Source organism: Prionailurus bengalensis, chromosome A2, assembly GCF_016509475.1.
Source record: "Prionailurus bengalensis isolate Pbe53 chromosome A2, Fcat_Pben_1.1_paternal_pri, whole genome shotgun sequence".
In the NCBI taxonomy this organism is placed as follows: domain Eukaryota; kingdom Metazoa; phylum Chordata; class Mammalia; order Carnivora; family Felidae; genus Prionailurus; species Prionailurus bengalensis.
Window position 1 is genome coordinate 144,555,002 of NC_057348.1, and position 20,374 is coordinate 144,575,375.

Sequence of the window (20,374 nt, forward strand, 5' to 3'; positions counted from 1 at the left end):
ACTGACCACAGTTCTGCTTGTTTTCTCAGAATAGATTATTAGAAGCAGAATTCAAAGGGTATGAGCATTTTTAAGGCTCTTGATACACATTGCCAGATTGTTTCCAGAAAGCTCATGCCAAAGTATACTCTCTCCAGTAATATGAGGGTCTGTGTCACTGTGTCCTTATCACAACAGAGAAGAATAAATTTTAATAAATTTTCTAGTATGATAGGTGAAAAAGTAACAGCCCTTTGATTTTCAAGGAGTTTGAACATCATTATACAGTCTTTTTGTGCCCTTTGGCGATTTCTCTATTGGCGTTTTGTGTTTTTTTCTAAACTGGTTTGTAAAATAAAGCTTTTTGTGTATCAAGAAGTTTAACCCTTGAATCACAAGTGTCTGTAAACCTTTCTCCCAAGGATTCGCTTTTTCCTCTCAGTTTATTTGAGGCTCCCCATCCCCCACCCCTTTTGACACAGAGAAGGCTTTTCCAGGACCTTCTTAGGGTAGAAGCACAGAAAGAAAGAGATCGATAGGCTGGATTGCCTAACACCTTCAGATTTCAGAACCTAAACCCTTTCTTCCCCTTGTCTCAGTTGAAGGCCTTTCCGTATTACTATCACTGCCTTCCAAAGTCAGCTTCCCAGCCCTGCTGCTCTCGTTCTTAATGTTCAGGCACAGTAGCCATTGGCAGCCCAGCAGAGAGAGGACGTTATCCTGCCAGGGCCCGGTTGGGCTCTGATGATTCTGGGGCTTGACGCTTAAGGAACAGGTTTCCGGGTCGAGGCTGGAAGACTCAAGGCTGAGTCCCTTCAAGGTTCTGGCCCAAGGAGGCCGAGAACTCCAGGCAGACTGGTCATCCGACTGTAACTTTCTCCACCCAGCCTGAAAGCAGCCTCCTGCCATCCGCCCAGCCCAGCGAAAGCTTCATGCTGTTGACAGCCGAGCAGACCAGTGGCAGTTTCTCGAATATCACAGGGAGGCCCCAGCTCACAGCGGACAGGTGGGTGCTCCGTGCAGGCAGCTCCGGCATCCCTTCCCGCAGCACTGAGCCGTGGGTGGGGACGGCGGCACCCTCGGCCAAACTACCTCAGTTCCTTCTTTTTATTCTAGACCGTTATGCATATGATTTCTCCCCTCAGTTTTATTATAAGCCTGTCAAAAACAGGCTCTGTGGCTGTTGGGTCTGAATATTCCCTAGGCAAACTGCAGTGCTTTCCTAGACGGTGCTCAATAAAAGGAACGAGGGGTGAGTAAGTTATCAGAGGAGGGTGAGCTGATCAGGCAGGCTCATGGAGCTCCGTATCGACTACCTCCAAACCCGGTTCACCAGGGTCCCCCGGGTAAGACAGTTCTGAGTTCTCTTCACCTCACTTATCTGTTCTGTAAAATGGACAGAATAGACAGTAACCCAAAGCAGACATGGCTCCAAAGCCATTTACTAATTCACTAATTGTATGAGACTCTTTGTGCAACGAGCGATGGAAAACAAAAGCAAGATCACCCAATCGATACATTGAACAAGTACAACTTGCAGGATACCATCAACATGTAAATTTATTTTGGGGGCACCTGAGTGGCTCAGTCAGTTAAGCATTCGACTTTGGTTCGGGTCATGATCTCATGGTTCGTGGGTTCAAGCCCCGCGTCGGGCTCTGTGCTGACAGCTCGGAGCCTGGAGCCTGCTTTGGATTCTATGTCTCCCTCTCTCTCTGCCTTTCCCCCGCTTGTGCTCTGTCTCTGTCTCTGTCTCTCTCAAAAATAAACACTAAAAAAGTTTTTTTAATGTAAATTTATTTTTGTCTTCCCTTTATAATTTTTTCAGTGGGAGTTTTCTTCTTGCCCTTCGATAAAAGCTGATTCTGGGGCGCCTGGGTGGCGTAGTCGGTTAAGCGTCCGACTTCAGCCAGGTCACGATCTCGCGGTCCGTGAGTTCGAGCCCCGCGTCGGGCTCTGGGCTGATGGCTCAGAGCCTGGAGCCTGCTTCCGATTCTGTGTCTCCCTCTCTCTCTGCCCCTCCCCCGTTCATGCTCTGTCTCTCTCTGTCCCAAAAATAAATAAACGTTGAAAAAAAAAATTAAAAAAAAAAAGCTGATTCTCTGACGGGCCCCCTAAGCATATGGGCTCCCTCTTAGAATATAAAAGGTCCTCTGGTCCCTTTAAACTGCAAAAGAAGCATCAATTCTGAAATTAAAATGTGGCTGATAATTACCAAAACTCTGAACTCTTCACACCTTCCCTCAGTCTGGCCTCATGTTAAGATGGCCCTTCACGGTGGGCACTGGGTTTTCACTCCTCTTCTCCTTCTGTTTCCTAACTTAAATTTTTTTTTTAATGTTTACTTATATTTTGAGAGAGAGAGAGAAAGAGAGCGGGGGAGGTGCAGAGAGAGACAGAGACCGAATCCGAAGCAGGCTCCAGGCTCTGAGCTGTCAGCACAGAGCCAACACGGGGCTCGAACTCATGAACTGTGAGATCATGACCTGAGCAGAAACTGTATGCCCAGCTGACTGAGCCACCCAGGCACCCCCTGTTTCCTAACTTTAAAGCTAATTTTTTCTCTTAGAAGCTTCCTTGGGTTCTTTAAAGTCCCACACCTGACACCCCCCTCACCCCCAACTGCAACTCTGGTGATGCTCTGACACCTTCCTTTCCTCCAGCCACCACCCCCCTCAGGCTCTGGCTGTAAGGGCGTTCTCTTGGGCAGGGCTTATAATGGCTCCAGGCTGGCTCTCTCTGTCTCAGGTATAGTCCACGTCTGGCCCTCAGGAAATGTCCTCTCAGACTTTGATAAGCCCCTGGACACAGGAATGACTCCCCTTCACTCCTCCACCCAAGAGACCTATTCTTCCATCTTTCCCGCCCTTCAGATTTCCTGCTCAGGACTTGTGTCCCTACCTACGGGGTCTCCGAGGACCCCTGCCTCCAGGGGGCCCCAGTTCAAAATCTCTGGATGATCCTAGGAAGCCCCTCTCTTTCAGCTTCAGGGGGAAAAGGCAGCAGCTTTAGACAAGGGACTCTCCACACCCCTTCTCTCTCTCAGTGCTGTTTTAGCCTCCCTCTGGGGCAGGGTCCCCGTGGTGGTCATGCTGGGCTGCTCTCCCAGGTCATTGCGTGCCTTTATATGTGCTTTCCAGTCTTGTGGTTCTTGGGTTTTGTTTTGTTTTGTTTTACTTTCAAGATAGTTGTATTGAATTATAATGCAACATTTTGTCTTTTGGATACTGTTGTTATTTGAATATTGGCTCATCTTTGCCTATCTAATCGAGCTGCCATTTTCTCTTTTTCTTTCTCTAAGCTCTCCTTCTATTATTTTCTTCCTCTTAAGGGACTGTCTGCTTTGTTGGCTCTTGTATTCTTTCTGGTTTAGGCTTCATTTTGGGAAATAATGGTTTCTTTAAAAATGTTTGACTCTCTCCTCAGTTTCATTACCCCATTTACAGATCTTTTGAGTTCTGACTTGGGTGGCACCCTCATATAGTCTATCACTTTCTTAATTTCTTTTAGCTCATGTTGAAATGCTAGGTTGTACTTTTCATTTGTTTTGCAGGCATATCTTTTTAGTGTGCTTTCATTGTTGTTGTTTTTTTTTTTTTTAATTTTTTTTTCAACGTTTATTTATTTTTGGGACAGAGAGAGACAGAGCATGAACGGGGGAGGGGCAGAGAGAGAGGGAGACACAGAATCGGAAACAGGCTCCAGGCTCTGAGCCATCAGCCCAGAGCCCGACGCGGGGCTCGAACTCAAGGACCGCGAGATCGTGACCTGGCTGAAGTCGGACACTTAACCAACTGCGCCACCCAGGCGCCCCTAGTGTGCTTTCATTGTAAGCATTTAGTATGCTTCATATACTTTGTTTTTCTAATTTTGTGTGGCGTTTGATTACTATCCTTTTCCGACAGTTATTTTTAACGTGAAAATGATTTTCCTGAACCTTTGGGAATGACGGTCAGTCCAGGTTGCTTTCTGGTTTGGTCTCTAGAGCTCCCTCTTGTGTGGCTTTTGGGAAGTGTTGATGGCCTTGCACTTCTAGGGCTGTGATCCTCTCTCCTGTCTTTAGCTGATCTTTTCTTTGCTTTGCTTTTATTCTTCCCGTCCTACTCAATTTGGATCCCTTTTCCAGTGGCTTTTCCTTAGTGTGAGGCTGTGTCTTGCAAGAGAGAGTGTTCCGATGGCTTCAAGAGACCATAAGGCATGTAGGGCTCCAGCCTCTTCTGACTTACTCGCAGCCAGAGCCCTTGCACTTACTTTCAGTTTCCTCCTCCTCAAACTGTCCCGGGCACTTTCCACTGAGAACCTGTGGGGGGAATAGGAGCTCCCCTGTCTTCAGATACATCAGATGCTCTGTTGCTGCTCTGTGCGTGCTCGTACACAGATATGGACAGATACGCAAGATAACCGTCTGGGTCTTGGAGCAGTCTGTAGCTGGAATTTTTTTTATCCTGGGCTTTCTCAAACAGGCCTTTACCTGTGGGACTCATGTTGGCTTAAACTGAAGTGGGTAAAACCTAAGCCCGGGGCCACCAAGACTGGCAAGTCCCTCGGGCACCCCCAGCTTCAGCCCACACTTTGCCAGTTTTTAATTTTTGACCCCTGGGATTGTTCTTTGCTTTTTGTGGGCTTAACAATACACTTTAAATTATGTGATTATATTTTATCTAGCATTTCCAGGTGTTTTATGGCAAAGATTTTTTAGACTATTTGGCCATTTTGCCAGGCTCTGGCTACATAACTCTAAACTTACTTTCACTTAAAAAAAAAAAAATCATCGCATCTTATCTTTGAATAGTTACAGTGTGAGTGATTTTTATTTTCCATTTGGTGCTTTTTTGTGGTTTCCCTTGTTTTCATTTATTTTTTTTTTTTTTAATTTTTAGAGAGAGAGAGCAGGGAAATGAGGCAGAGGGAGAGAGAGAGAGACTCTCAAGAAGGCTCCACACTCAGTGAGGAGCCTGGTGCGGGACTCAATTCCACGACCCTGGGATCACGACCTGAGCCAAAATCAAGAGCCAGATGCTCAACTGACTGAGCCACCCAGGTGCCCCAACATGGTTATTTTAAATGAAAAAACAAACAAAAACAAACCGGGGGTTCCTGGGTGGCTCAGTTGGTTAAGAGTCTGACTTGGGCTCAGGTCATGAGTTCAAGCCATGCACTGGGCTCTCTGCTGTCAGCACAGAGCCCACTTTGGATCCTCTGTCTCCCTCTCTCTCTGCCCCTCCCCCCCCCCCAAAATAAACGTTGAAAAATAAAATAAAATTTTAAAAATAAAATAAAATAACCATGTATTTCACTTAGAATCAACATTTTTAAAAATGTTAGCCACACTCTGTGTTTTTCTAGGCACATTCAGTGGCTGTAACTTTTTTCAAAGCTGTTACTGTTTTGGAGAACTGTCGTGAGGTTTTCTTTTCCTTATGCTGATAACTGTCAGGTTATAGTGGGCATCAGGCAGATCCCACGGGGCTCAGATCTTGCCTTTGAGTCTTAGTTAACAAATTAGGTTCTCACCACATAAAAATGGTGCTTAAGATTTGGAGGGGTGTCTGTTCCACTCCAGCAGAGCAGACCTTAGCCGGAGCCTCCCTCCCGCTTGGTTTTCTTTGTTCAAGTCACTCTCTCTCTCTTTATGTTTACTTATTTATTTTGAGAGAGAGAGAGAGTGAGAAAGCGTGTGCATGTGAGTGGGGGAGGGGCAGAGAGAGGGAGAGAGAGAGAATCCCAAGCAGGCTCCGCACTGTGCACGCAGATCTCACGGGTTCAAACCCATGAACCCGTGAGATCATGACCTGACCTGAAGTCGGACGCTTAACCAACTGAGCCATCCAGGCGTCCCCAAGTCTCTCTTGATATATCATACCATTTATACGTGTCGTCCCTGGCCATCATTCCCACATCCGCATCTACATTCAAGGCACTTGTACTGGAAAATATACAATTTAGAAACAGTTTTTTAAATTAAACTTTTAACAATGCTTTCTCTTTCTTTTATTGCTTTCAATGACTCCAAAATTCCTGGGCTCCCACAGTAACACCAATGTCGCCATCAAAATAGACAATTTGGACAGCTCTAAGACCCCCTCGCGGGTGGCATCTCCAGTCAGTTTGAAAATACCCATGAGAGCTGCCTTGAGCCACAGCCTCTGGGAACAAGAGAATCCAGATGAGCACTTCCTGCAGGCTCCTGTTGCCAGTTCCCTAGGAGAGAACTTTTTTGGACCCTGACACCTATCCAGAACGGGGCGATCTTCCCTGGCTTCATTCTGTGCACTTGCTACAATCTCCTATCAATGCTGTCTTCCCACTGGGGGCCAAAAGACCGTGGGAGAGGTATGAGGGTGCTTATAACACAGTGCTTTGTACTTCCACCAATAAACCTCCAAGTGAGTTCCTAGTTGTTACGGGCTGTGCTCTGCAGGGCTGCAGGCTGGGGATGGACCGATTAGGAACGGGAGCTCACCCCTTAGGAAAATAAATGGGAAAAATGTTCTGTCTGCTCAGCTGGAACCCCAAAGCAGCCAAGCAGAGCCAAGAAGTCCAGTCCAGAGGAACGGGCCTGAGGAAAAAGCCAACTTCCTCATTCAGGGGGGTAGGGGGAAACAGAGGCAGGGCTGCTACAAACCCAAAGTGAGAGAAATCTTGACAATGATGCCGACCAACTATGGCGATGACCACCAGTGACCAGGAGTCCTAACGGATTTGGCTTTTCCTAGCCCGGGCCTAATGAAAGCAAACTGGAAGACACAGTATCTGTGTATACGAGGGGTGGGGCAGGAGCTCTGGCCAGCCTCTGGACAAATGGCAAATACTTACGTGGACAACACTACCACAATATTCAGTAACTATTAATCAAGCCCCCTCTCGGCGCCAGGCACTGTGCTTGATGCTGGGCATATTAGAGAGGCCCAAACAGACAAGTTACCTGCCTCGAGGGACGGTGTGGGAGAGATACTGAGCCCTATTCCGGAGACACAGGAAGCCCACTGAGGCTGGCATGGTGTTTGAGCCACGGGTCTGCAAATCAAGGCTAGAGGACCCACCTTTCTAGAGTCCACACGATAGGAAATAGAGTGACAGAGTGAGAAAGAACGTGCCCCTCTTCCCCTTGTGCACACTCAGGTGGGCTCAGCTATAAATCCTGGCTCAAGAGGATCATAAAAGACACGAGCTGGGAGTATGCCCAGTGTCTGTGGGTTTCTTTTCATCCGCAATAAAAATAAAAACCAAACAAATTTCCTTCCAGCCTGCTGTAATCAAGCTGAGCAGTGTTGGTGCTGGTGAGGGAGGTCTAGCAGCAGAACTTAGAACAAGCTAATGTGAAGGGTGACCATGCTCCCCAATGTATGCTTGTGGTCCTATATCGTTATTGATATGTACCCATGCCACTCTCAAAGTGTCCCTGTATTTACAAACATTTAGGGGCTCTCCGTCCTCATTTCTATTGCCTTGGTTTAAAACTCCATCAACTCTCACCAAAACTATTGCGATGACCCCAGCGGGTCTCCCAAGCTGTCATCATTATGCCAATAATAGCTAACTTCGTTAGCAACTTACCATGTGCCCAACCCCCTGGTGAAACTTTACAGAGATCACTTAATCCACGCAACTCATTGGGAGGGAGATACTCTTGTTACCACATTTTACAGATGATGAATATGAGCCTCAGAGAGGTTCAAGAACTTGCTTAAGGTCATAGAGGGAGTCAGTAGCAGGGCCAGGACCTGAACCCAGTCTAACTCCAAAGTCCAATGAGTTTCCGATTTCTCCCAACCCACTTCCCTTCTTTACTTCGAAAGAGCGATCTTTCTGAAACGCCATTCTGACCACAGCTTCACCCTTGATAAAAACTAAACTCGCTGTTATGAAATGGCCAGGCTTGGATCCATCTCCAGCCCCTCTGCTTCTCCAGAGGCTGCTTCCATTGAACCTCACGTTCCCACATGCTAAATTTCTTGTGGCCTCCAAAACGCACGGGGTGTTTAGACACTACGAGGGTGTTGTTTGTCCTTCACTCTACGCAAGGAACTTTCCTTGCATTTCTACCTATGGCTGTCGTGATCCTTGTCCCTGCTGATGGGAGTTCCTCTACGCTAATATCGTACTCTGTGTCTGCCTGTCTATTGCCCTTCTCACACCTTTATCCTTGTTTACATGTTCGTTTCCTTGGTGGGGCTAGGAACCCTTTGGGAATAGATGCCACTGTATGTTAGAGTTCTTTGCCAATAAAAGAAGCTGACTCAAATTTAAACCAAAGGGAATTTATTGGCAGGATCTGGGTTAGCTCACAGACTCAAAGGGACCGTTAGAGAGCCAGTCTTGGAGTGCACTGACATCAGAACAGCTCTGGGCATTCAGGTAAGGGTGGCTAATTGAACATCTCATCAAACGCTGCAGCAGGCCGGGTGGTTTCCCCAAGGGAAATTGAGGGGTGTCACAAGAGAACAGCTAGGGGAGTGGATGTCTGGTGGCTGACAATAACAGATGTCCACCAAAATCTGACTCTCTGCTATCTGTTCAGGGAGGCACCCCGCCGAGCATCTCTGTACATCCTTGCTAAGTTAGCCAGGGTTCACTGGCTTGTTTTGCTCACTTGCATGTTTCCGGATAGGGATGAAGAGTTTAGACAGATTGTGTTACACTTTGCGTGTTCCCTTGAGACAGTTTTTCTACCCAACACTGGGTCTGAAGGATTCCAGTCTGATCGGCATAGCATTTTGGGCCCCCCTGCCGCCCCCCGCCCCCCCCCCCCGGGTGGTGTTAACTCAGAGTCAGTAGCCCGAGGTTCCCAAAAGTTTCTGTGTTTTCCTTTTATGAGGGCACATTATCACTGTAAATGGCCTAAGGTCTCTTTGGAGATTCCTAGAAGGAACATTCATGGCAGGTGGTTTTCGGTGTTTGTAATAGGATCCCCGGTTAAGGGTCCCGGCCTTCCCCTCATTCACAGATCCCGGGTGTGAGCACTGACTGAGGACTGAGGAGTGATAAGCAGGCATGATTCTCTAACCGTATTCATCAGAGCCAGCTTTCATTTGATGATACAAATGACCTGAGCCATTGCCTATCAATTTGATTCCTAGAGACCCCAAACCAGTCCTGATATTTTAGTTGTCAACAACCAACTCTAGTTCAAGCATGAAATGAACGTCTCAAAGGATATCTAGTGGCTGACAGAGTTTCTGGAAGGGCAAGAGAGAAATGGCTTGAGGGCTTACGTAGCCGGGACAAGGAACAGTGGCCCAACCATGGCTGCGGGACTGCTCCAAGGAGGACTCCGTGCCCCCACTGTGGCACGTATCCTTCAGCTCCCACCAGTGGCCCTGGTCTGGATCGTGTCGCCGCTGCCTCCTAAATCAGATGCTTCCTCTGCCACCTACTCCAGAGAAACAAGAGGGTTTCACGCAGATGAGTCTGCCTGGCAGAACTCAGGTTACAGGATGCGCTTGGGCTGAAAAGGAGGCTGCGAAAGTCAGGCCTGGCTTCCGCCTCGAGGAAGTGAAACTCACGATGTGTAAGTCCCCAGAAAGGAGGACAGGCAGCCAGATGGCATGAAAAATGTCCCGAAAGCATCCTTGATTAATGAACCACAGACACAGAATCTCGAAAGGTCAAACCAGTCTCGGCTCTGATTATCATGCAGAACTACGCTTCTGGTCCTTGAGTGCTCCCTAGAACTCTCCTCTCGTCACTGAGATTACAGAGCCCATTGATGTGTTTAAAGAGAGCCTCTTAAACATTTCTAGCGCTTTCTCAAAACCTTGAGGATGTGCAAGCGTTCAGGGCCTTCTCAAAGGATGGAGTCAGGCAAGGGCGGCAGTAGGTACATGATAGATCCAAGTCAACTTTCTTGTCTCCCAAAGGCTTTGAATTCCTTTCTCTACATCGCATCAAGGAATTTCTGGCCTCTCACCATTCTTTAATGCGAACCAGGCCGAATTGAGTTTCGCTTCAGCCAACACAGCAAACTATAATATACGGCGCTGTGAGAAATAGCACAATTATGATGTCATCTCTGGTAAGAGCATCCACTTCAGTGAAACAATCCTCTCTAAAAATTATGTTCTCCCTCCCTGATGGAGTGCCTTAAAATTGGTACTCATTAATATTTACAGACTTTACCGATAGAAATTGCCCAATTCCTTCGATATGTTTTCCTAGGTAAATGCTTTCTTAATTTGACAATAAATGTCATATATTGAAAAAAAAAATGCTTTCTCTTCCCTACACTGATTCCCATACATACCTACCCACACCTGCTGGGGCATCATAGAGTTGAATTCTGGTTACTGGCCTCATAACACGGAAGGGAATCTTCAGCACCCTTCTCGCAAGAAAGGAACGGCTTCCTCTCACACGGGATGGGCAGTGGGGAGTTTTCAGAAGGACCCGAGGGTTTGGGTCTTTCAGGCCTTTTTCAATTTCAGACACTCTTACACTGTGCCTCTGTCACACAAGAGACTGGTTTGAAGCTGTGACCTCGACAGCCTTCATAATTCAATAACCGAGAGAACCAAATGTGAGTTTTTCCCTTTAACTTCTGTTCTCTTTGAGTTATTCGGTGTCATCAGAAGCACCCATTCTGCTCCAGTGTTCTGGAATTCTTCATACCCTTTATCTTGTCCTAAGGCAGCAACCGCCTGCCTCCAGCACACACGTCTGTTGTCGAGCGGTCCTTGTTATCAACTACTGGTTATTTAATTAGCTGTGGACCACTGACGGCTAAGTTTTCACCCCAGAATGTTCATGGAATCTTGCTGCATTCATTCTATTCTATCTTGTTGGGGACCTATATGGCCTGCAGCCCATGCTGTAGTACCAATCCATGCCAAACTAGTACCAACCAGAATTCTCCAGGTGCAGTCAACAGGGACAACTCTGAGGCAGGAGGAGCCTGGGTTTTGTGTCCTTGTGTCCATTTGAGAATGGCTCACAGAATCAAAGAGATCGCTGAAGAAACTGAAGAGACTGGAAGGAGCTGATCCAGGGCGCCAGCAAGGATGTAGGACTTGGATTTAATCTCCAGTCTGTTTGGGACACTCAGTGGCATGAATAAGTCCCCACCATGCGCTCTTTGTGTTTATCCCCTTAACGTTCAGTGTCCCAGGAATGCTGACTCGGGCCTTATGCCTCTGTGTGCTGGATACTTCCCTTCTCCTTCCAAATGCAATCCCTTTTCCACCTTCTCCATGCCCCAGAACTGTGATTCCTGCCTGCTCTCCAAGCTGATCCGTATGGGCTACATCGAAGGGCCCATTGCCTCTGGTGTCCAGGTGGGTTTGCCCAGTAGGAAGTCCAGGTAGGAGGTCAAGACAATCACTCCGTCTCTTGTAGTCACATAAGTGGGCTGTGTCCCTGCACACAAAGAAGCTGCTCTTCTTATGGTGGCCTCTTCTACTCAACGCTTTCCCAGTTTCAGGAACCAGCCCTTCTGCTAACCCATCAGGTCCATTGTAAGGACTTAGCTGAATTTTATATACTGAGCAGGGGTATCATCCCCTTTACTTCTGACGTTTCCTCCTGGTAAATTGCCATCCATAGACCCTCATAGCCATGGCCAGGCAGCCCTTGCTGGACTTCCATCCAGGCTATTGCTTCTCTTTTGGTTTCTGCCTATCCCCCAAGCCTGGTTACTTTAACGTTCATTTGTGGTAGAGACCCGCCAATAGTCTTCCAAGAAATTCCCTTTGGCTAAGGTTGGCCTGTCAATTTCTGTGATTACGACCGTGAAGTCTAACTAATGTGGTGCTGTTCCCAGAAAAGTGGATGCTGTGTTGGCAAATACACCAACCATAGGTACCTTATTCGCTTGTGTATCCTCCAGTGCCTGGTTCCTGCTGGACACCCAATTAAAGGTTGTTAAATAAACCCATTTCTGCCATAGCCAGCCCTGGCTGCCCCACGTTGTTCTCCCCTACCCTCCCAACCCGGACCCCAACAAGGGAAGAAATGACAGCCTTTGTTTAGTGGACTTATCATTGACATCGATTTCCCAGATGAAAATGAAAATAACGCCACATAAGGGATAGTAAAGTTTTTAATAACCAATGAACACGTAAGTTAAAAGAGAAAAGAAACAAAGCATTGTGATCCAGAGTCAATTAGAGCCCATCAGGATATGACACGTGCAAAAAACAATCCCCAAAACAATGTAAGGACGCATCCTAAAGTTTCTGAAATGGAATTCAGAGAAAAAAGAAAATGTCCTCAAGGAGTAATACCAAGACCAGACCCACTTAAAGTGTGCGATGGAATGAGATTATAAAGCCTCGCAAATGCCCTTATAAATCTTAAGAAAAATAACAAATGGCTGGCCAACTAAGACTCTAGTGTTGTGGATGAGATAGGAGGTGGAGGAAGCAGAGATTCTGGGGACACTGAACATGTAGAAATGACTGGTCCCGACTTGCATCCTGAGCGGCCCGAGGGAACGACTGATGAACTCTCAGAACCACAGGCCTTTGATTTAGAAAACAAGACAAAACACAGGGGTCTTGTCTTCAGCAAGAATCCTATTAGGTCAAGTTCACCGGAATCCCCCTTACTACTGATATTTCCTCAATAATTTTCCATCCACCGGCTCTCACCCTGCCCTTTGGCTACACATTCCCACTTGCCCACGTAGCATTGGGAGTGGAGCCCAGAACCTCTCCCGCACTGCAAAATTCCTTTACAACCATCCCTCTGCCCTATTGTAATAGCCTGGCCCTGCCCCACCCCCACAACGAAGTCTCCCTTACTATGCTGGAAAAACAAACAAAACAACAAAAACAAGAACCCATAAAAGCCCGCAAGGGGGTCAATCTTGAGAAATCCAAGACTTTGGTTTCAAAATAGCGACACAACAACTCAAAGTGGTAAAGCTTCAGAAAACAAGCATTTAAAAATGAACATTTAGAATGATTAAAGCTGAAGTCACTTACAGAAGCTATACCATGAATGAAAACAGCCAGAAATGCAATAATCTAGAGATATTTTGAAAGGGGGGCCATTCTGATTTTTGCTCTGTCTCTGATTCCTGCCTGACTAGGATAAATAAATTTCCCCATTGGGGATGTGGATAATGTGTTGGTTTTTTTTTTATTAAAATATCACTAAAAATTTTAATTATGCCCAAACAAAACTCTGTTTTTGAATGTTAATAGTCGCAACAGAAAACATCCCATGTGTCCATGACATATAAAGAAATAGCCACAGATGGTTTATTCTAAAGTGGTTTTATGGGCCCCTAAAGTCTCCAGTCAGGCACACTGCCTTGCACAAAGAAGGAAAGGAATTTCTGTCACATCCACTCCCTCCCCCATTCAAGGGACAGATCTAGATGCAAGAAGAATGTGACCAGCAGTATGAGGTTACCACGCATGCACACTCAGGACATTCTATTTGTTTTTTTTTTTAATTTTTTTTTCAACGTTTATTTATTTATTTGGGACAGAGACAGAGCATGAACGGGGGAGGGGCAGAGAGAGAGGGAGACACAGAATTGGAAACAGGCTCCAGGCTCTGAGCCATCAGCCCAGAGCCTGACGCGGGGCTCGAACTCCCGGACCGCGAGATCGTGACCTGGCTGAAGTCGGATGCTTAGCCGACTGCGCCACCCAGGCGCCCCAGGACATTCTATTTGTAAATGCTTTGCATTTTTTAAAGTGTCTCCACATCTACAACTTTTTTTTTTTTAATGTTTATTCATTTGGGGAAGAGAGAGTGGGGGGAGGGGCGGAGAGAGAGGGAAACAGAGGATCTAAAGGAGGCTCGCGCTGTCACCAGAACCATGAGATCATGACCTGAGCTGAAGGCCGAGGCGCCACCGACTGAGCCGTCCCTCCACATCTGCAATCTAATGTGATTCTCGTAATTGTATGAGGCTATTTATTCCGAACCGTACTTCATAGATGAGAAAAGTAAGGCCCGGAATAGCTTGGCATGATCTTTGGGCAGCCCATGACTCTCCAAGTCCAGAGGGCAGTAGGGCAATGGCCTCTGGGCCTCTGCTCACAGACGTCAGTCTCCATCGTGCCCAATCCGGTCACCCGTCATCGCTGAGACCTTTGGTTGCAGGCTCAGCGAAGCCAAGGTGCCCGGGCCAGCCCCAAGATGGGCATGCCTTCACAAGCACGTGTAAGCAGAGAGGATAACTACCACCAGGTGGCGCCCCACCGCAGCTGGGACCCCGGTGGTTTGGATGAGCGTCTGCAGCCCCTTGGCTGAGCAGGCCGATCCCAGGCCTGTTGTTAACTCCGCTATAACACCATTCCATCTCGACTGACTACTTGGGACCCCACTTAATAGTGGAGCTTTACTGTCCTCGAGTAACCAGTTCAAGACGCCCTTACAGGTCTACCTTTTTTAACTACTACATCCTGGGTATTTCTGATTATATTTCATTCCAACCTCTAATAGAGTCAGGCACAAGCCTTTACCTATGGGAGCACGTATTATTTTATTACAGTTTTTTTTTTCTTTTACGTTACGGCTAGGCTAGCATATCGGCTTTTTAAAGTGATATATACAGGTAGGTTAATATCACTGGATTTTGTTTCACAATGGCAAAGGGGATGTTACGAAGTATTTGGCATGAAAAGGGGGCTTGGGTGTGACTAGGTCGAGAAGCACCGTATTGGAGTATTTACCTTCTCCTTGATATTGCCCCGCTGATGTTGATGATACTTTGACAGCAACATTTATCCTACTATGCTCTCTCCGCTCCTTCTAGTCCCACCTCACACTGCGGCAGCTCCTCCAAGCTCCTTTGCTCTGCGGGTCCCACACCTTCTTCCCTCTCAGGGAGGCAAGTGCCATCACAGCGTCACGTGCGCCCCAGTACCATCCCAGCCCCGCCACCACCGCCTCTTCAGCCTCTCTCCAGCCCATCCCGGGCCCCACAGCGACATCTTGCCTATTTGACCTTCACCCCAGCTCACTTCTGGTCTCCGATCTCTTCTGAGCTGTCCGTCCAGTGAGGCTATGCTCTCTCCTTTTTTTTTTTTTTTTTTTTTTTTTTTTAATTTTTTTAATGTTTACTTATCTTTGAGAGACAGAGCAAGAGCAGGGGGCGAGGGGCAGGAAGAGAGGGGCACACAGAAGCTGAAGCAGGCTCCAGGCTCCCAGCCTTCAGCACAGAGCCCGACGCGGGCTTCGAACTCACAAACCGTGAGAACATGACCCGAGCGAAGTCAGACACTTAACTGACTGAGGCGCCCCGTCTCCTGACAGTTTTTAAAATGTGATCTTTTCTAGTTGGGGGTATATCCTGTTCTCGTGGGGTAAGCTTTGTCAATTCAGCCTGAAGACCTGAGAAACAGAGAGCCCAGAAGAGCTTTCCTGCCTCGGTGGTGAGACAGTGCTGTCATCAGTAGGGGCTTCTGCTCTTGGAGGTTTTTCTATTGTTTTCCCTGAGCTGATTACTCACTCCCTCAGGCTGTCTCCCTCCAATTTGGGGGGAGTGGGGGGGTGGGGGGGGAGTGGGCGTGGGTCATTTGTAAGAACGCGCATAATTATATTAAGTAGCTTACTTTCTCTCTTATCAGGCCACATCCAGATTTCCCGCTCTATTTTTTGGCCACCACTTAACCTCTTGTTCGGTTGTCACTAGTTACATTTTTGCTATTAAAAAAATTATTGCGTATTTACTGTGGATGTCAGAGGGAGTAATTCGGTGACATGGCTCCTTTGCAGAGGCTGCCGATTATACACCGATATCCTTAACCCTTAAATAATAAATAACAGAACCCACCAGTTCTAGGTGGGCGCATGGCCATCCAGCTGAAAGCTACATGACCCAGCTTCCCTTGTACCTGGGTGTGGCCATGTGACTGAATTCCGACCAATGGGGTGTGAGCAAAAGTGATTATGCCCTTTCCAGGTCATGCCCTTAAAAGGAATGAGTGTGCCCTCCCCTTCCCCTTTCCCCTTCTCACTGGCCAGTATGCAAACATGATGGCAGGAGCTGGAGTGGGCACTTTGAAACCCAGAGACAGAGAGTGATATATTGCGAATGGCAGAGATACTCTACCAGCTCCGCACGGCCTGTCTGTGGACTACTGTGTAAGAGGAAATCAAATTCTATTTTAAGTCACTATGTTTTGAGGTCTTTTGAGTGCCTAGACTATACTATAAGTAATAGAGGTTCGTGCCATTACCTTTATCCAGGAGCCTGTGTACTTCCTAGTTATTTGTACTTATTTGTGTTTTCTTATTCAAATTGTATGTTTTATGTCTTCCTTTTCTAAAAAAGTAAACCGTTAGCTAGTGGTCTAATTTTTTTTTTTTTTCTCAAAGAACCAGCTTATGGATTTATTTATTCAGGTGTGCGTAGTAGTTTAATATTATTTTGACTTCCTTTACACTTGAACGAATGTCATTCGATTGAAATCTGTGGCATTCTTGGGTCACATCCTTTCTCCTCAACATCCTTTTACTTCGTTCCGTTGCCTTATGGCATCTAAGGAGGCTGAAGTCCTAAAGCCAGTCTCATTTTATTCCCCTGGGTAGAACGTCTGCTGCCTCTATGCAGATATTTGTAGCGGGAGGCTTTTGTTTTGCCTAAATTCAGGAACTTCACAAGGGCTATGTTGGTCTCAATGGTTTCTTCATTCAGCTTACCTGGAATATAGTAAATCCTGTCTGTTTGCCAAGTTGTTTTTTGTTTGTTTCAGAAATGGCTTTTTCTCTTATGGCTTTGGCTACTTTTTCAGTTCCATTCGTTCTCTCTTCATCAGGGAATCTAGCGGTATGTTGGATCGACATAAATGTCTTACATAACTATCGTTTTCTCTCCATTTCCTTGTTGCTTGCCCTTCTTTATTGTGCTCTGTGTGAAAGTCTCAGGCGTGTTATCCGCGTCACTGACTTGGTTTGCTGTCGTGTCCCCTCCGTTTCTTGTGGCTTCTAACGCGACTGTCAGACACTGAGTGCGTTTTTCTTCTGTTTTCCCCTTAACTCATCGAATCCTGTCTTCATCTCATTTTGGCATCTGATTTTGGTTTTGTGTGTTCGTTTGTTTGTTTGTTTCATAGGGACTATACAGTCCCTTGAGAGTACAGAGAAGATTCTCGTCGAAAGCTTTATTCTGCTTCCTGGAATTGTTTTTCTCCTGATACCTATTCCTCCAATGTATTTTCCTGTGGACATTCTTTGGGAAAGAAGAGTAATAGCGTACATAGATCCCATGGTAGCTTGTCATTAAGAAATAGTGACTATTTTAATTTAAAAAAAAACACTTTTGGGGTGCCTGGGTGGCGCAGTCGGTTGAGCGTCCGACTTCAGCCAGGTCACGATCTCGAGGTCCGGGAGTTCGAGCCCCGCGTCAGGCTCTGGGCTGATGGCTCGGAGCCTGGAGCCTGTTTCCGATTCTGTGTCTCCCTCTCTCTCTGCCCCTCCCCCGTTCAGGCTCTGTCTCTCTCTGTCCCAAAAATAAATAAACGTTGAAAAAAATAAAAATAAAAAAAAAAAAAACACTTTTACCTGAATCCATCAGCCCTTTAGATGTAAACTCTATTTCACAGAAAAGATAGTAACCAGAAAAGCAAACTAAACACAAGGAAGTAACCAGACAAATCTAGAAGGTGGGATTTTCCGTAGGACAACGGCCTCGATTGTTTAGGAGGAGTCCTAAAAAAGAGATTACACTAAACTTAAGGGGGATGTGTGGTCCTGGATTCAATGCTGATTTCGATAAATCAGTCATAAGAATAATTGGAGTTAAATGGAGGAGTTTTAATATGGCCTAGAAATTAGAGGAGATGAGATAAAAGGATACTGAAACACAAAGGCAGAAAGTGTTGGCTAAAATGATACAGGTTATAAAAAAGTCATAAAACCATTTTCAGAGTACAATCTCTCTCTCTCTCTCTCTCTCTCTCTCTCTCTCACACACACACACACACACGCACGCACGCACAGACACGCAAGGTTGTTGCAGTGATGTTCTCTGGGAAGTAAGAAAATCTGTTTGTTTTTTAAACTTGTCTCTGTTTTCTGATGTTCTACAAGCACATGTGCTGCTTATGTAATAGTTTTCTTTTTAAAATAGTGACACAAATTTAAACGGGACAGATTTACCATGAAGATAATAAAGCTTACGCTTCAGGGTCCTTTGTTCACATGGAAACTTCTGAGGCCCTAGGAGGGTTCTGAGCAGTTTGTGTCATACTTTTGTGGGGACTTTTGATTTTGTCTTTTATGTTTTAGAAATGTTTTACTGTGGGAAATATACATGAAACTTACCATTTTAGGTGTAGGGTTCAGTGGCGTTACGTACATCCCCACTGTTTGTACAGCCATCACCACCATCCGTCTCCAGAACTTTGTCATCTTCCCAAACTAAAATTCTGTACCCATTAAACAGTAACTCCCTATTGTCCTGTCCCTCCAGTATTTTTATTTTTAAGTGTCTCCAAAATTATATAATCTTTAAGCTCCACAGAACCCAGGTCCAGCCCCAAATGACCACCAGATATCCTGGTCACTCCTGAGCAAGCTCTGAAATGATACATGACATGACCAAGTGATTTTAGCCTCAAGCCAAAGGACTATCAATATTGGCAAGAAGACTCTCACCAGAGTGCTCATTACCAAAGGTGCCCAAAGCAGCAATTGTGGCGGCATCGACACCCCTGCATACACAGGAAGACAAGAGCCATGAGTTTCTCATGTTCTTGGGATATATATTTATACAACGTTCCTCCCTAGAAGCGACAAGTTTGTCATTCCTAAGATCCTAACTTCCTGTGAATTAACCCTATCGTCTTCATTGCTTAGAATTAGTGGCAAAGAGTACCATTATGTCCTGTAAAATTGGTCCAGAAGAGTAGATAGGAGTTTTATATAGTTGTATCAGCAAGTTTTAAGCCCAGCTCAATGTGACAGAACACCCAAATTTATTTCTCTCATCCATAAGGAAGTCTGGAGGTACGCAGTCCAGGACTGGTATGGCAGTTTTACGATCATCAAGGAATTGGAGCCCTTTTATATTGCTGTGCTACCGTCCTTACAATGCCACTTCATGGCCCAATGGGGCTGCCAAGCTCTAACCATCAAGTCTGTATTCCAGCCAGGAGGAACAACATAAGGAGTGAAAAGAGCACTCCCCTTCTTACAAGGTTTCCTCATAGCAGTTGAACCTTGGGCTCACATCTCTGTCGCCAGAACATAATCACATGGCCTTACCTAGCTGTAAAGGAGACCAGGAAATGTAATTTTTATTCCAGATATGTGCCCAACTAAAAATCAAGCGTTCCATTAATAAAGAAATGGAGAGAATGGATACTGGGAAAGGCAACTAAGCATGTTCCAAATGGATTTTAAAAAGTTTCAGTGTACTACTTTGGAGGGTTCGATAGGGGCAAATAGGAAAAGTAGACATCTTTTTTATTTTTTAACGTTTCTCTATTTTGAGAGAGAGAGTGCATGTGGAAGGGGCGGGGGGTGGGGGGAGAGAGAATCCCAAGCAGGCTCCACACTGCCAGCATGGAGCCTGATGTGGGGCTCGAACTCACGAACTCACGAACCGTGAGATCACCACCTGAGCTAAAACCAAGAGTCAGACGCTCAATCGACTGAGCCACCCTGGCGCCCCAGGAAGGGTAGACATCTTAAAGACATTTTATCATTGCTTGGCACTTTGTTTAGAGCCGAAAGCTCACTTTCTCACAATTAGCTTTCTAGGCTGGGTCCTAAAGTCTCTTCCACATACCACGGAAGTGGACTCAACAGGCTTGTACAGAAAAGAGAAAAAGTCATCTTCCCAGCTGAAGGGGACTTTTGGATGTCTCAATGGCCAAATATTTCCAAGCCATGTATCTAGGCCAATAAGCTTTACTGTTGTGGGTAAGCTTTAACTTATATCGGTGTGTTAATTGCCATCCCATCTGTACTGTGTGTTGTTCCTAGGGAAATGTAAACCACAGGATGGGGTCTCTTGGCCCCATCCTTACAGAATGTTCCATGGAGGACATTTTTCCCACATGATAAGCAAAAGAAAATGAGGAACGTGAATAGGGAAGTTGCTTTACCAACCTAGGAGCTGTTTCAGGTGCTTGAACAGGTGCATAATAGAAGTGACCAGGTGAGGGGCTGATGGAATCAGATCAGGAAAGCCTCATCACCTTTCAGCCATCTCTCAGACTTGACAATGAATACAAAAATAAATCGCTCTGCCTGTACGTCACATATATTGGTTGTCAAATTGTTTTTCTTTTTTAAAAACTTTTTTTTTTAAGTTTATTTTTGAGAGAGAGCAAGCATGAGCAGGGAGAGAGGGAGCACAGAATATGAGGCAGGCTCCATCGAGGCTCCGAGCTGTCAGCACAGAGCCCAACGTGGGGCTCAAACTCACAAACTGTGAGATCATGACCTGAGCCGAAGTTGGACGCTTGACCGACTGAGCCACCCAGGTGCC

The 20,374-nt window shown here is 46.1% G+C and overlaps 1 protein-coding gene across 4 annotated transcripts in view; it reads left to right on the top strand.

Moving 5' to 3' along the window:
- FAM71F2 (family with sequence similarity 71 member F2) overlaps nucleotides 1-6,376 on the top strand; it is a 27,833-nt gene extending 21,457 nt beyond the window's left edge. For 3 of the 4 annotated variants that reach the window (XM_043589450.1, XM_043589449.1, XM_043589447.1), the window contains exons 4-5: nucleotides 867-985; nucleotides 6,012-6,376. In XM_043589450.1, coding sequence (XP_043445385.1) covers nucleotides 867-985; nucleotides 6,012-6,207 — 315 coding nt within the window. In that variant the 3' untranslated portion in view covers nucleotides 6,208-6,376. The remainder of the gene's footprint in view (nucleotides 1-866; nucleotides 986-6,011) is intronic. The other variant, XM_043589448.1, reaches the window with a different exon arrangement.
- Nucleotides 6,377-20,374: the final 13,998 nt, after the last annotated feature.